The sequence below is a fragment of the Choloepus didactylus genome, chromosome X, assembly GCF_015220235.1.
Source record: "Choloepus didactylus isolate mChoDid1 chromosome X, mChoDid1.pri, whole genome shotgun sequence".
In the NCBI taxonomy this organism is placed as follows: Eukaryota; Metazoa; Chordata; class Mammalia; order Pilosa; family Megalonychidae; genus Choloepus; species Choloepus didactylus.
In genome coordinates, this window is record NC_051334.1 from 45,486,779 (window position 1) to 45,500,937 (window position 14,159).

At 39.5% G+C, this 14,159-nt stretch overlaps 1 protein-coding gene across 13 annotated transcripts in view; it reads left to right on the forward strand.

The window, feature by feature from the left end:
* Positions 1-327: 327 nt before the first annotated feature.
* The window catches only part of KDM6A (lysine demethylase 6A), a 244,651-nt gene continuing 230,819 nt past the window's right edge, over positions 328-14,159 (forward strand). For all 13 annotated transcript variants that reach the window (XR_005214496.1, XM_037821207.1, XM_037821210.1 and 10 more), the window contains exons 1-2: positions 328-915; positions 1,123-1,186. Coding sequence is in view for 12 of the 13 variants with exons in the window: in XM_037821207.1 (XP_037677135.1) it covers positions 689-915; positions 1,123-1,186 (291 nt within the window). In the remaining variant the exon portion in view is untranslated. The remainder of the gene's footprint in view (positions 916-1,122; positions 1,187-14,159) is intronic.

Below are 14,159 nucleotides of genomic sequence, written 5' to 3' on the forward strand. Positions count from 1 at the left end.
TGACACGGCCCGGACCCTCCATTCTCTGCCCCATCTATTTAACTAGCACAACCTAACTAGCTGCTCCCTCCCGGTGACAACCCTTCTCCCGACAGACGCGCCCAGCAGCCAACCACAGGCCAGAGTTGGCGTCCGTCCCACACCCCTGTCGGCGGCGGCCTCGGTGGGTGGGGCTCAGGCAGCTAGCAAGTTTAGTGGAACCACGGCTGACGTGAGTCAACAAAGGTCACGTGAGGCGAGCCGGTCGTGCCGATTGGCTGCGCAGGTCGGGCCGGGAGGGGGGGGGGGTTCACGGCGGCGGCGTGGGGTTCGTTCTGTGACACAATTACAACAACTTTGTGCTGGTGCCGGGGAAGTTTGTGTCTCCAACGAATCCCCTCCGTGCCCCCCAACCCCGCGCGCTCCGGTCATTCCCGCCGTTTCCGCCCGTGGCTGCCCCCCACCCGCCCCCGCGATGTGACCCTACAGCCGAACCGCCGCTGCTGCCGAACCGGGGGCTCCGCAGCCCCTGCCGCCGCCGCCTTCGCCGCCGCCGCGTTGGGATTTTTCGTCGCTGCCGCCCGCGGCGGAGGAGGAGGCGGCGATAAAGTTGGTGTGCCGGTCCTGCGCGGAGACTGGGGGCGTCGTTGCGGGCCCCGGCCCGGGGGGGCGGGTGTCGGCATTGGAGTTGTGAATTCGCTGCGTTTCCATGAAATCCTGCGGAGTGTCGCTCGCCGCCGCCGCCGCCGCCGCCGCCGCCGCCGCCGCCGCCGCCGCCGCCGCCGCCGCCGCCGCCGCCGCCGCCGCCGCCGCCGCCGCCGCCGCTTTCGGTGATGAGGAAAAGAAAATGGCGGCGGGAAAAGCGAGCGGCGAGAGCGAGGAGGCGTCCCCCAGCCTGACAGCCGAAGAGAGGGAGGCGCTCGGCGGACTGGACAGGTACGGGCCGCCGTCACCCGCCCGGTCGGCTCCGGACCGGCGGGCGCCGCTCTCCGGGGAGACTCGAGCGCGACTCGTTTCTGGCGGCGGCGGGGCGGGCACCTCGGCTTGGCGCTCTCCGCGCCGCCGCCGGGGCCTCGGGCTCGGGAAGGGACGGGTCGGTGGCGTCCCCGGAGCGTTAACGAGCCGCGTGTGTCTCTCCCACAGCCGCTTCTTCGGGTTCGTGAGGTTTCATGAAGATGGCGCCAGGACGAAGGCCCTACTGGGCAAGGTAAGACAGCGGCGGGCCGGAGCGCGGACACAGTCTCCCCGGCCCGCGCCGTGCTGGTCCGGGGCCCCGGGGTCTCGCTCATTGTGGCCGCGAACGATGGCCGAGGGGCTTCCGGAAAACTATTTCCTGCCTGTGCTGTCCCCCCACCCCCGGATACCTCTCCTTCGCTCCCTTGCGAAATCGCCCCTCTCTCTTGTAGCTTGAGGAACGGAGACGGCAGCTCTTTGGGGTCGGACTCAGCTGGGTCGACAAAATTGCCTATTTTATGGCTTTTTGGGAATAGTCCGACGATCTCCGAGGTGCCCATTTAGGGTCAAGGGGTCGTAAATATGTGCAGATTTTTCCAAATTTCCGACTTGTTTGCTTCACACATTTTTTTTTTTTTTTTTTTTTTTTTTTTTTTTAATTTTCTTTTCGTTCAGGCAGGTTGTTCTTGAAGTCTACTGTAACCAAACATTTGGGGCTTTATCATGTCCTTGCTCCCACAAGGGGGAAGTTGCACATAGTTTAGGACAGTGAACAGTTTCCATCGGGCTGTTGACATGTATCTCGATTGATATGTGTTTTACCTGAAGTTAGGTGACTTGTTTACTTTTTGGATCTTGCTGCCATAGAAATATTGCAGTTATTTGTGAATGTGTTTTCTTCCTGGAACCTCGTTTCCTGTGTGTCTGACAGGGGGGCCGGGGAGGATTCGGGGTGTAGCCTCTGTTTATTTGTGTGGAAAGTTCTTGGCACTGTCATTTAGTTAAGTAATGGCTGCTCCTATCGGCCCAAGATGGCGGGACAGGGTGGGAGGAGAAAGTGAAGGGGGGTGGTTTGGGGGAGGGAGGAGAGGTAAACATGGAAATAAATAGTAGCGATGAATAGGCCTCTCCTTCGAAGTGTGTAGCTCGATGATGTTTAATAAATATTATCCAAAATTATTTGCAAGTAGAATTGTTGTTTCTTTCCCACGCTTGGAAGCAGCATTCATAAGCCTGGTAAATGCTTATCAACCTGTAGCACATTTAGTTACTCCTCCGTAAGCTATTGAACAAAGACTGTGGGGTCTCAATCTATTTGCATCAGTTTGTATCTCCTGACCAACATCTGACTGAAATATTTGAATGCTTTTTCCTTAATTGGAACCATGAAACTTGGAGTGCCTGCAATACGTGTTGCATCCATTAGGTATTTTCCTTTCTACCTGAAATCGGTAGTCTTGCATTTGACACCTAGCAATTGAGAAGGACACTTGGAATGACTAAAGCCTAGCATTTTATTCTTAAGTTGATTTTTTTTGTTTCTGAATATTTGTAGTTTGGTTTAGCCGATTTATTCCTTTTATCTGTTAATTACACTTCTGTTTTTACTTAAAAGTAATTAAATATAAGGGCTTTTGATTGCAAATAATGACCCGAAAACTAAACTGAAATCCTTTTCAGTAAGCCTAGTCTCTTTGACCAATACTGAAAACTTAAATTCAACTTTATGTTGGTATTAATTGGCTTCATTAAAATTACCGTTGGAAAAATGAATGGTGACTAGCTGTGGAATGATTTAAGCATCAATGATTGTTGGTCTTCTCCTGCCTTGAAATTTTTTTTTCGATTTGTGTATTTAAAATGCTTTATTTAAAACTACTTGACTACTGTCAAAGTTGTCATTCCAAAAGATTAAACAAAAGATTTAAATTTAAAGGAGCCGAGTCTTATTTTATTTTGGAGTGATTATTGACCATCTAACATGGGGTTGATAAAATTGTTTGCAAAGATAATTCATCGTTTGGAAAAGCTTGGCCAAATCCATTACTTTTGGTAATGGTAATAAAGAAATGTATGAAATCGGATGTTTTATGTGGATAATGTGTAAAATGCTAGTTGGTGACTTCATGTCTTAAAATGCTGGTATTCAGATGGATTCCCAGTGCATGATGCTTAACGTTGGATTTCAGATTGTGATGTTGAACTCGGCAGTTATGTACTATTGGTTTTAAATTTTAAGGAACTGAGTGTTTTCTTTTTTGTGAAGGTATACATTACTTGCTTAATGTTTGAATACAGTAACATTGAAAGTGAGAAACTTGCGTAGCTTCGTTATGTTTTGGGGAAGAATTATAGCTTCATAAATTAGACGGTAATTTGATAAACTACTTAACTATTTTGTTGAGTTAAAGAAAAAAAACAAACTTCATTACTTCATTCTCCATGCTTGTGAGGTCCTATCTGCTTAGGTCACGACTCATTAGCCATAAAATTAAAGTAACCGTTTTAAGTGCAATAAAACATTCTGGGGTATGTGTTTGCAACTTCATGCAGTTCTTGGTTGCATCCTTGTGAGTCTGAACATAGAGTGAAATGTGTAATGTAAAGCTTGACATTATATAGCCTTGCACTCTGATTTGAATTGGATTCTGAATAGTATGAAAGAGTTGGAGTCATGCTATAGGAAGTATTGAATTATTTAGTTTCATCCATCTTTTTAACAGTCCCGGGCAACGGTATGTTTTTTTGTGGAATGTTGAACTATGTTGCTGTCAGAATTCTTATTCTCCAAAAATCTTAAAAACGAGAGTTGGCTTTTCTCTACTTGTGTAGGTTCAGTCTACTTAACTGAAGGCAAATAATGGAATTGAATAACTCCCAGGATTTTCTTGGCAGCTATGATTTTTTTTCATGCCACCCTTCCCACCCCCTCAAAAACACCAGTTTAGTCTGTACTTTCTACAAAAACTTTTTCTTGACAGAACTTAGCTATTGCTACTAGTTTTCAAAAATTCTAATTCCTATATATACTAATGGATCTTTGACTTTTTTTATTCACATTTGTAGGCTTAAAAAAATCTAATGACATAAAAGCTTTGGAAAGTTTAAAACACTTAATAAGCTTTTCTCACTTGCTCCCAAGCTTATATGTTCCTTTTCCGTGTGTGAGGATACTTTATCCAAAGTGCTGATTTATCTTGGTCTCTGAGTGTTTTTGTAAGATTGATCTATGTTAAGAGTCACTGAAAGAATTTTTGCTTATAAGATTGTCATTTGATATATAGTGCTTGAGGTTTTGGAATAAAAAATAAATTAGTAATATTTTTGTAGTAATCTCTTTAAGGTTGTAAACAGCTAGTAGTCAGAGTTCTTGAAATATAGCATGCTCTTGAACACTTAGCTGTTTAAACTAATGTCGACTCAGTCTTCTGGTAACATAGTAATTCAAGATTTCTTATTTTTTAATTATAGTGGAGTCATTGAAAAGTATTTAAAAAATGAGATATTTTAACAAATTAACTATGTTTTTTAGTGCATTTTTGACTGATAATTTTGCATTAATTTGTTTTCATTAGAATAAGAATTTAAGTCAAAGTGTATAATATACAGCAATATATAGTATAAATATAGTAGTATAAATATAGTAATACTACAAAGTATAATTATAGTAATAATGTAATGCTAGTGGGCTGAGGAATCTTATTTGTGTCAGTGAACTATTGCTAGCACAATAAACATATAGCAGTCATTTATTTTGGAAGTGTCTTCATATCATTTTAAGTTTATCTTAAATATTTTATTGAAACTTTTTTTTGCAGTTCTATTATTTGGTAGAAAGATTTTGTAGAATACTTAGAAGTAGTTATGGGTTGTTTATCATTTAAAAATGTTTATGTGCTTTTTTCCAAGTAGATAGTGCTATTAAAATAGTTGGCATTTAAAATTTTTTAGGTAATGGAATTAAAGATGCATTAAAGCATATATTTCCCTAAATTTGGTTTGTTTGCCTGTAAATGGTAGGAAGGAAAGCTATTAGGTCAATTCTAGAGTGGCTTTTTTAATACTATTTGGATATTGATGTCTAAAATCATTCTATATTATGTGTGTTTTCTGTTTGCTGGCACTTAAAGGGATATATTCATTTCCAGTGCTAAAGAAGGTTAGTATTCAGGTCATGTTTTGTGTTTGAAAATTAGGTCTTTAATTTGATGCATTTTAGAAAATATTTTCTAGTTTGGAAAGTTGTCTTCTAAACAATTAGAGTCATTATTATTGAACTGGGCAAAATCTCATGTATTTACTACACAGAATAGTGCTTTCCTTAAATTTTGATTCACCTCTGGTAATAAAAGAGTAAGTGATTACAGAAAACTCTTTGCATATCTGAGCACAAATTAGAACTGCAGGAATATGAACAGGCACTTTTTACATTCTGGTTTTCTTTTTCACTATATAGCTCTTTTTGTAGAACCAGTTACAAATTGAAATGATCTGGTACATTTGCTTGCCACCTTAAATATTTTAGGTTGTTAAGAAAACTTCCTGAAAGAGGAATCTTTGTGACTTAGGTGATAAAGTGTAGTGATGGGTGACATACTTTAAACCAAAATGAAGGTTCAGTGCTTGGCTAACTACAGAGTAAAAAATACTTTTCTGGCTTAGGATATGTAATTTACGGTTTCTATTTATATAGTACCAGTATTAATTTACAGATTTGAGAGGATTTTTTTTTTTTTTTTTAACTTTGAAACTCATTGTTATGCTTTGAGCTCTTTGAAATTCATGTTAATGATTGATAACTTTGTACATTATTAATATTTTTGAAATGTATCTAGACAGCTAATTTATGTTAAAAAACCACCAGATTAAGAATGAAATTGTGGGTAGGCTATTTATGGCCCACGTGTATTTATTTGTCCATTAGTTAATTAATGGAATTTATTTAAGGACTGCATAACCCACAGTCTTATGTAATTAAGCTGAAGCATCACATTTAATCATATCAGTTTTCCATATTGTTTTGTAAGTTGTCATGGCAGTAAATCAGAGCAACAAATACTTGAGTGTATAGTAAGTGCAAGTTTTTTATGCAGGGAATATGCAGGGAATATGAAGATATCCTTTGCCTATATGGACTGAAATAAGTATGAGGATGACAAACCCAGGAACATCAGTGGCAGAAGAAAAGTGTGAATGAAGTACTCTGAAAGTTTAACGTTAAGGCCAATTTAACAAGTTACAAGTTAGAATGACTCTTCCTTATTAATAGGATGAGAGATTGTTTCTTTTTTGAAAAACTTTTTTGAACAATTGGACAGTTGTTCACAGTATCATCATATAGTTGTGCATTCATCACCAAAAACAATATTTGAATATTTTCATTACTCCAAAAAAAAAAAGAATAAAAATACAATTAAAGAAGAATACCCAAAACATCCCAGCCCCCTGTTGTTCATTTAATTTTTGTTCCCATTTTTCTACTCATCTGTCCATACACTGGATAAAGGGAGTATGAACCACAAGGTTTTCACAATCACACAGTCACACCATGTAAGCTACATGGTTATACAGTCGTCTTCAGAAATCAAGGCTACTGGTTTGCAGTTCAACAGTTTCGGGTATTTCCTTCTAGCTATTCTAATAGACTAAAAACTAAAAAGGGATATCTATATAATGCATAAATATAACCTCCAGAATGACCTCTTGACAACATTTGAAATCTCTCAGCCAGTGAAACTTTATTTTGTTTCATTTCTCTTTCCCCTTTTGGTCAAGGAGTCTTTCTCAATCCCATGATGCCGGGTCCAGGCTCAACCCCGGGACTCATCTCCCATGTTGTCAGGGAGATTTATACCCCTGGGAGTCATGTCCCATGCAGCGGGGAGGGCATTGGGTTTACCTGCTGAGTGGGCTTAGAGAGAAGCCACATCTGAGCAACAAAAGAGGTTCTCTGGGGGAGACTCTTAGACATAATTATAAGTAGGCTTAGCCTCTTCTTTGCAGTAACAAGCCTCATAAGGGTAAGCCCCAAGATTGAGGGCTTGGGGTAAATTGGTAGTTCTCAGTGCTTGTGAGAATATTAGTAATTCCCCGTGTGGACAAGTTTAATATTTCCTCATTTTCCCCCTGTCCCTCATTGGGGGCTTTGCAAAATTTTTATCCTCTCCCCAGATTACTTTGGGATGTAATGGGATTTCACACTAACCTGTACAAACTAACCAGATCTCACTCCCTATTCAAAATTCCTTGTAATTATGGTGTTTGAATAAACTGACCATACAAGTTAAATTATTTAGCGTGCTATGGAAAATACAGAATTTTGTACCAAATAAACATCTCTTCCTTTGCTCTCACACAGAAGTTGAAGTTTTAAAACACAGTCATTATCATCTTTTACCGTTAGTCTGATCTGCCTTAGTCCTAACCGGATCTGCTTTGTTAAATCTCTAATTGACGTCTGAACTCTTTTTCACCTTTTTTTAACAGTTGCAGTATGGGGTAATACTGACATTCATAGCTGCCAAACTCTAGCCCTGAGTCTCAGGTGTCACACAGATATTCAGAGTTCCAGGGACTGACCAGGTTATACACAAAGCTCAGCATCTCAGAATTTATAGATAACCATTTCAGCTCAGAATAGATGTGCCTGCTGTAAGAGCTTACAATCTAGGGACCTTGACAATAAGCCTTCCTTGATAACCTGTGCACTAAGATTCAGTTCTCAGAGTTTGCACATTATAGTTAGTCTGTATTAATGAGGTGTTATAATGTTTGTCTTTTCGTTTCTGGCTTATTTCACTCAGAATGCTGTCCTCAAGATCCATTCACCTAGTTGCATGCCTCACAACTTCATTCCTTCTTGCAGCCGCTCGATGTTCTATTGTATGCATACACCACAGTTCACCATTCTGTTCGTCAGTTGATGTACCCTTAGGCCACCTCTATCCTACGCAATATTGCTGCCATAAACACCTGTGTGCAAATGTCCATTTGTATCCCTGCTCTCAGTTCTTCCAAGTATATACCCAATAATGAGATTGCAGGATCTTATGGCAACCCCATACTTAATTTCTTGTGGAACCACCACAGTGCCTTCCAGATGGGTTGCACCATTCTACTTCCCCACCAACAGTGAATTGGTACATCCCTCTCCACGTTTTCTCCAGCACTTGTATCCCTCTATTTTTTTTCCCCTTGTAATTTTGTAGAAATATATTCACATACTATACAGTTATCCATGGTGTACAATCAGTTGTTCACAGTATCATCATACGTTGTGCATTCACCGCCAGTCAGCCCGGGAGATTGTTTCTTGACTGTTTCTTGGAGATGGTGTCTGTCGATTTAGATATTAGCAAGGCACCTTTTAATTTTGTTTAGGAAAACATGATTTAAAAATCAGGTTTTAGGCTTTTAGCATATGTTCAAAGGATGATCTGTGTGTTCCGCACCTCCCTCATCTCGTTTTATATTACTATTTATTTTTATGTTTTGTTTTGTTTTTTTAAAACTCTGGTCCTTGAATGAGTGTTCATGGGTCAATTTAAGAAATTCTCTGAGGTTTGGAAAGATACTCAAGAAGTAATTAATAATGGTCATCTTGGAGTACAAACACCTGGGGTGAGGGGAAGGGGAGGAGATTTAAACTTATCACTTCGTACATTTTTGTACTTTTTTATGTTTTCCATGGGCATGTATTACTTTAAAAATAATACACCAATACTCTGGCAGTGAGTACACTAGAATATTACATTTTGGTTGATTAAAGATTGGTTTTAAACCGCCATGGCTGTTTTAATTTCCCTGGCTGCTCAAGCAAATACCATGCAATGGGTTGGCTTAAACAATGGGAATTTATTTGTTCACGGTTTTGAGGTGAAGAGAAAGCCCAAATCAAGGCATCATCAAGGCAATGCTTTCTCTCCAAAGACTGTGGCATTCTGGGGCTGGCTGCTGGAGATCCTTGGTCCTTAGCTTGTCATGTGGCAAGGCACATGGTGGTGTCTCCTGGTCTCGTCCTTCTCTTCCCAGTTCCATTGATGTTTAGTTTTTGCCTTCTCCCTCTGGCATTCTCTTTCTGAATTTCATTCAGTTTATAAAGGACTCCAGCATTAGGCTTGTGGCCCATCCCGATTGAGGTGGGCCACGCCTTAATTGAAGTAACCTCATCAAAAGGTCTTACTTAAAATGGGTTCACGCCTTCAGGAATGGATTAAGTTTAAGAACATGTATTTTTCTGGGGTAAATACAGCTCCAAACCATCACAATGGGGCTATAGTTAGAAGAGATATCTGTAAGGGCCTTATTGCCAAATTGCTATTCTTCTGAACTTGGTGGTCCTTCAGTGAGGGTAGGGTTGAATGAAGTAAAAATGTACCCAATTTGTCCTATTTCTCTCTGTTTTAGGTGGCTTTATATTAGTCACTATACTCATTCTTCATTCTGATCTTTTGCATCTGTTTTCTTCATTGCTGACTGTACTTTTGGGTCTGAGTTGGTGCGGGCTGACATTTGGGACCTATTAACAACTGTAACCTGGAAGGGTAGGAGTAGTCCCTCATTTAGATAGGTACCTTTAGGTAGCTGAACCAGTTTGTGGGCTGTTTGTAACTTTCTTCTACAAGCTTTTATATTTTTTCTTTTATTCCTTTGCTCTTTTTATTTACTCTCTTTTCTGCTCCTCTACATTGCTTAAACTGTTAGTGTCATTTTATTGTAAAGAATGTGCTCACTGGAGTTGAATTGTATTCTTTTTGTACTTTTATCCATGGTAGTATTTTGTCTGTTAGAATAAATAAAAGATGCTGCTTCTAAGTTTATTCTCAGGAAGAAGGTTGGGTTTTGTATAGTTAAGAGTATTATATAAGGTCATCTAATTCATTTTAATTTAGAACAAGGGAAGAAACGGTTTTAGACCAAGGGTTGCTTTCAGAGTGTAGGTCAGTTTTATTATCAGCATTAGATTCTTCTCTCTCTCTCTCTTTTTAAAGTTTATTAGGGAAAATTTTGAATATTTTCAAAAGCAGAGAAAATCAACCAACCTAGCAACCATCACCCATTACCCAGCTTCAACAATTTTCAACTTATGGCCAGTCTTATGGTCTATATCTTGCAACTCTCCTCCCCCATTATTTTGAAGCAAATCTCACTCTGATATCAATCATATCATTTAATCCATAAATATGTCCACTTGTCTCTGAATGATAGACACCTTGGAAATATAGCAACAGTGCCATTATTACATGTAAAACTAATTTCATAATATCAAATATCCATGGACTTGTTTTTTTTGCCATATGGAAGTTAAGAATTAGTTGCTTGGGAAATGAGTAGAAAACAGATATTTAGCTGAATATATGATGGGAGTTTGTATTTTGATATTGTGGTAAGGTATTGTAATAGAGTATTACACAATAAATGACAAAAGAGATAGTTTTTTTCCCTAAGATCTTAATGAATCTTAGTTGTTTGAGTCTGTTTGGATAGTTTATATATTTAGGGGATAATTTGTTTTCAAGATATAGTAAATGTTTTAGGTTTTTGAATTTCAAGTATCAGAATGAGATCTAGAAAAGCTTTTGCTTTGCTTGATTGGTTCGTGAGACATTTGTTGAACTTCTGCTGTGCGTGAGGGACTTGTGTCCCAGGTCCTGGGGCAACCTGTAAGACGTGGCCTCTGCCCTGCATTCTGTGGGGAGAGATGGACAGAGTGAGTGATCATATGGTGTGGTAAGTACAGCAATAGAGGTATATGGAAATGCTGTGAGCTCTCAGATGATGAAGCAAATAAAACATTAAAACTTTTTATTGTAGATAGTTTAAAATATGCAGAAGTATTGACAGTTTAATGGACTCCCATCTTCAACAATTACCAACATTTTGGAGCAATTAATTTTGACTGGAGAAGTGAGGGAAACTGCACATACATGTAGCATTTGGTGTTGGGTATGAAACATGAATAGTTTACCAGGTATGTAGCAAAAGGAAAAAGAGGGCAGAGAGTTGGAGTTATGGTGTCTGAGGAATTGTGAATAGTCTAGTGTGGGTAGAGGGTAGGGTGTGTCAGTGGATTGGGAGGGGATAACTGAACATGTGAAAGGCCCCCATCACTGTGGGCCATAGGGAGTTTTGGGGTGCCACTGAACTCAACTCTTTAATTAAGAGAAGTGATATGACCAGAGTAGGTTTTAATGGGACTCTTACTGAGTAAAGGAATTTAGTTGTGAAGTATTGGTGAATAGATAGGTAGTAATAAATGGGTTTTAGAGTAGAATTCTGCTTCTGTCACTGACTAGATGTTTTGTGCTGGGCAAGTTATTTCATCTTTCAGAGCTTAGTTTTCTCATCTGTAAAAGGAAAATGGTAATAGATTTCCTGAAAATACTGTGTTCTGTGTTAGAAAAAAATAAAGATTAAAGTACCTGGCATAGGGGCTGGCATGGAATATTCTTAGTGCAAAGTAAATGTTATCATATTGGAAAAGACAAGTTTAAACTAAGGCTGTAGTTTAGGAAGGAGGAGGGAGATTGACACAGCTTTAAGCTCTCTTGAAACAACCTTTCCTTGGTTTTCCTAGAATCTCACTACTTTCCTATTATCTCAGTACTTTCTGTATTTCTGACCACATTTCAATCTCCCTTGCAAACTCAGCCCTTTTATCTAGGCTTTAAATGTGATGAAGTTCTCTAGTCTCTGCTGTAGACCTTCTTTACTCATTCTGCTTCCAACTTGTATGTATACTTGACTGCCTTTTTGACTACTCTACTTGGGTATCTTGAAGGCATCTCAAACTGAACATAAGAAAACTAAATTTATCGTTGTCTTTGATGTTTCTCATCTTAGTAAATGGCACTTAACCACTACCCACGCCAGCAACCTAGGAGTTGTTCTAGACTCCTTTTTTTCTTAACCTAATAGTCACCAAATTTTGTCATTTCAGTATTTTAAATACATCTTAAATTTGTTTCTCTCCATCCCTACTGCCACCATCCTAATCACAGCTGTAATCCTATCTTTGGCTTTTGAAATACCTTCATGCAACTTTTTAAAAATAGATATACTTGCACCTGGTACAAAATTGAAAAGTTAACTAAAGGATGTTACAGTGAAAAGAAAGTCTCCCACTCCATCTCCCAGTTACCTAGTTCCTGTTCTTAGAGGCAGCCACTGATACAGATTTATTGGGTAACTTTTCATATTTTAATACATAAACAAGTATATTCTGTTGTATTTTTTTTTTTTTTACACAAATGAGATCATACTGTTTAGAGTGTTAAAATGCCTTGTTAATTTTACTGCTTGCAGTATGAAAATGTTAGTTTTTGTATTGAGCTGTCTTGGGGTTGAGAGTTCTGTCATTCACCTAGTGAAATGTTGGTGAGGGGATTGGTTTGGGTGATTTTTAAGTTAATTTTGATTTTGAGGTTCTTCTATTACACTTTTTATACATGGTTTTGAAGGTGGAAATTCTTCAACATGCAAAGGTCTTAATTGAAAAGAGTTTGTTCACATGTGTTTTCCTAAAGATGGTAGTTGCTCAGTTTTATATGCTGTGAACTCTCAATTTGGACTAATTGGAAAATTTTGCCTTCATATTTTGGTTTTATTGGTATGATTGATTACTAGGCTCCATGAATAGTAATTTTGAGTACTTAGTATAATTCATTCTCTGAATGCATATAGAAGTAGCCATAGTTCTACTGTTTAATATCTTGTTTTTACCAAGAGTCATTCACCTTCCCGGTTTATTAATTGGTTTTTATTATAGACAAGGAAAAATAGGCAAATATGCATTCTTGATTAGTTGGAAAAGATAAAGCCCTTGGTGTGATGTAAACTTACTTCATAGCAAAGTGTTCTAGTTTGCTAATGCTGCTGGAATGCAAAACACCAGAAATGGATTGGCTTTTATAAAAGGGGGTTCATTTGGTCACACAGTTTCAGTCTTAAAGCCATAAAGTGGCCAAGGTAACACATCAACAATCAGGTACCTTCACTGGAGGATGGTCGATGGCATCCGGAAAACCTCTGTTAGCTGGGAAGGCACGTGGCCAGCTTCTGTTCCAAGTTTTGGTTTCAAAATGGCTTTCTCCCAGGATGTTCCTCTCTAGGCTTCAGCTCCTCAAAAATGTCACTCTTAGTTGCTCTTGGGGCATTTGTCCTCCCTCAGCTTCTCTGGAGCAAAAGTCTGCTTTCAAAGGCTGTCTGCAAAATGTCTCTTTAAGCTGAAGATCCTCTCTCTGTTCCAGTGCGTTCTTCACAGTGTCCCTCTTGGCAGTAGCAAGCTCTCACTCCTTCTGTCTGAGCTTATATACTGCTCCTGTAATCAAGGCCCATGCTGAATGGGTGGGGCCACACCTCCATGGAAATTATCTCATCAGAGTTATCACCTACAGTTGGGTGGGTCACATCTCCCTGGAAACACTCAAAGGATTCCAATCTAATCAGCACTAAAACATCTGCCCCACAAGATTGCATCAAAGAACATGGCTTTTTCTGGGGGACATAATACATTCAAACCAACACACAAAGTATATTTATTTTCATTATAGATTGACTGCTGGCAGGTCTAGAACAATGGTACTTGACTTTTTTGGAGTCATTAACTCTTTGAGGATCAGTGGAGCTGCATACATTTTGTATATGATTTCAGGGAATGTAGGGATCCCATTGAAGACCAACCATGGACTCCAGTATTTTCACTTAGTCTAGTTTATTGATTCTTGGGTAGAAGTGTTAATGATGGGAGTTTTTTGGGAAGAAAGAGAAAAGCTTTAGAACTACTGGATTGGTTAAGATGTCATGAATTTTACTTTACTACCTAGTTTTGCAGTGTTTTATAGTGACTTCAAGTACTTTATTGAAAATCTCTGTTGATCATAAAGGTGCTAGGGGAAGAGATGTGTACTGATCTCTTAGAGAACCTGTTGCTTTAATTGGAAAAATAGCCGTGAGCACCTGCCCCATTAATGTGCTTAAAGGTTATAGTCTCCTCAGGCTGTTTCCTGAAAATGTTGGTTTGATTGGGAGGCTGTGTCATATATTGGGAAGAGCAATGGGTTAGAAATTAAAAGATCTGAGTTTTAGGGTCTGCTACCTACTTTAGTCAAGTCACTTAATTTTTATGGTCCCCACTTTCAACCATCTGTTAAAATGAAGGGCTGGGAATTAGGAATTTCCAAGGTGACTATCCAGCAGTAAAATTCTAGGTGGTTGATCATTTGAGT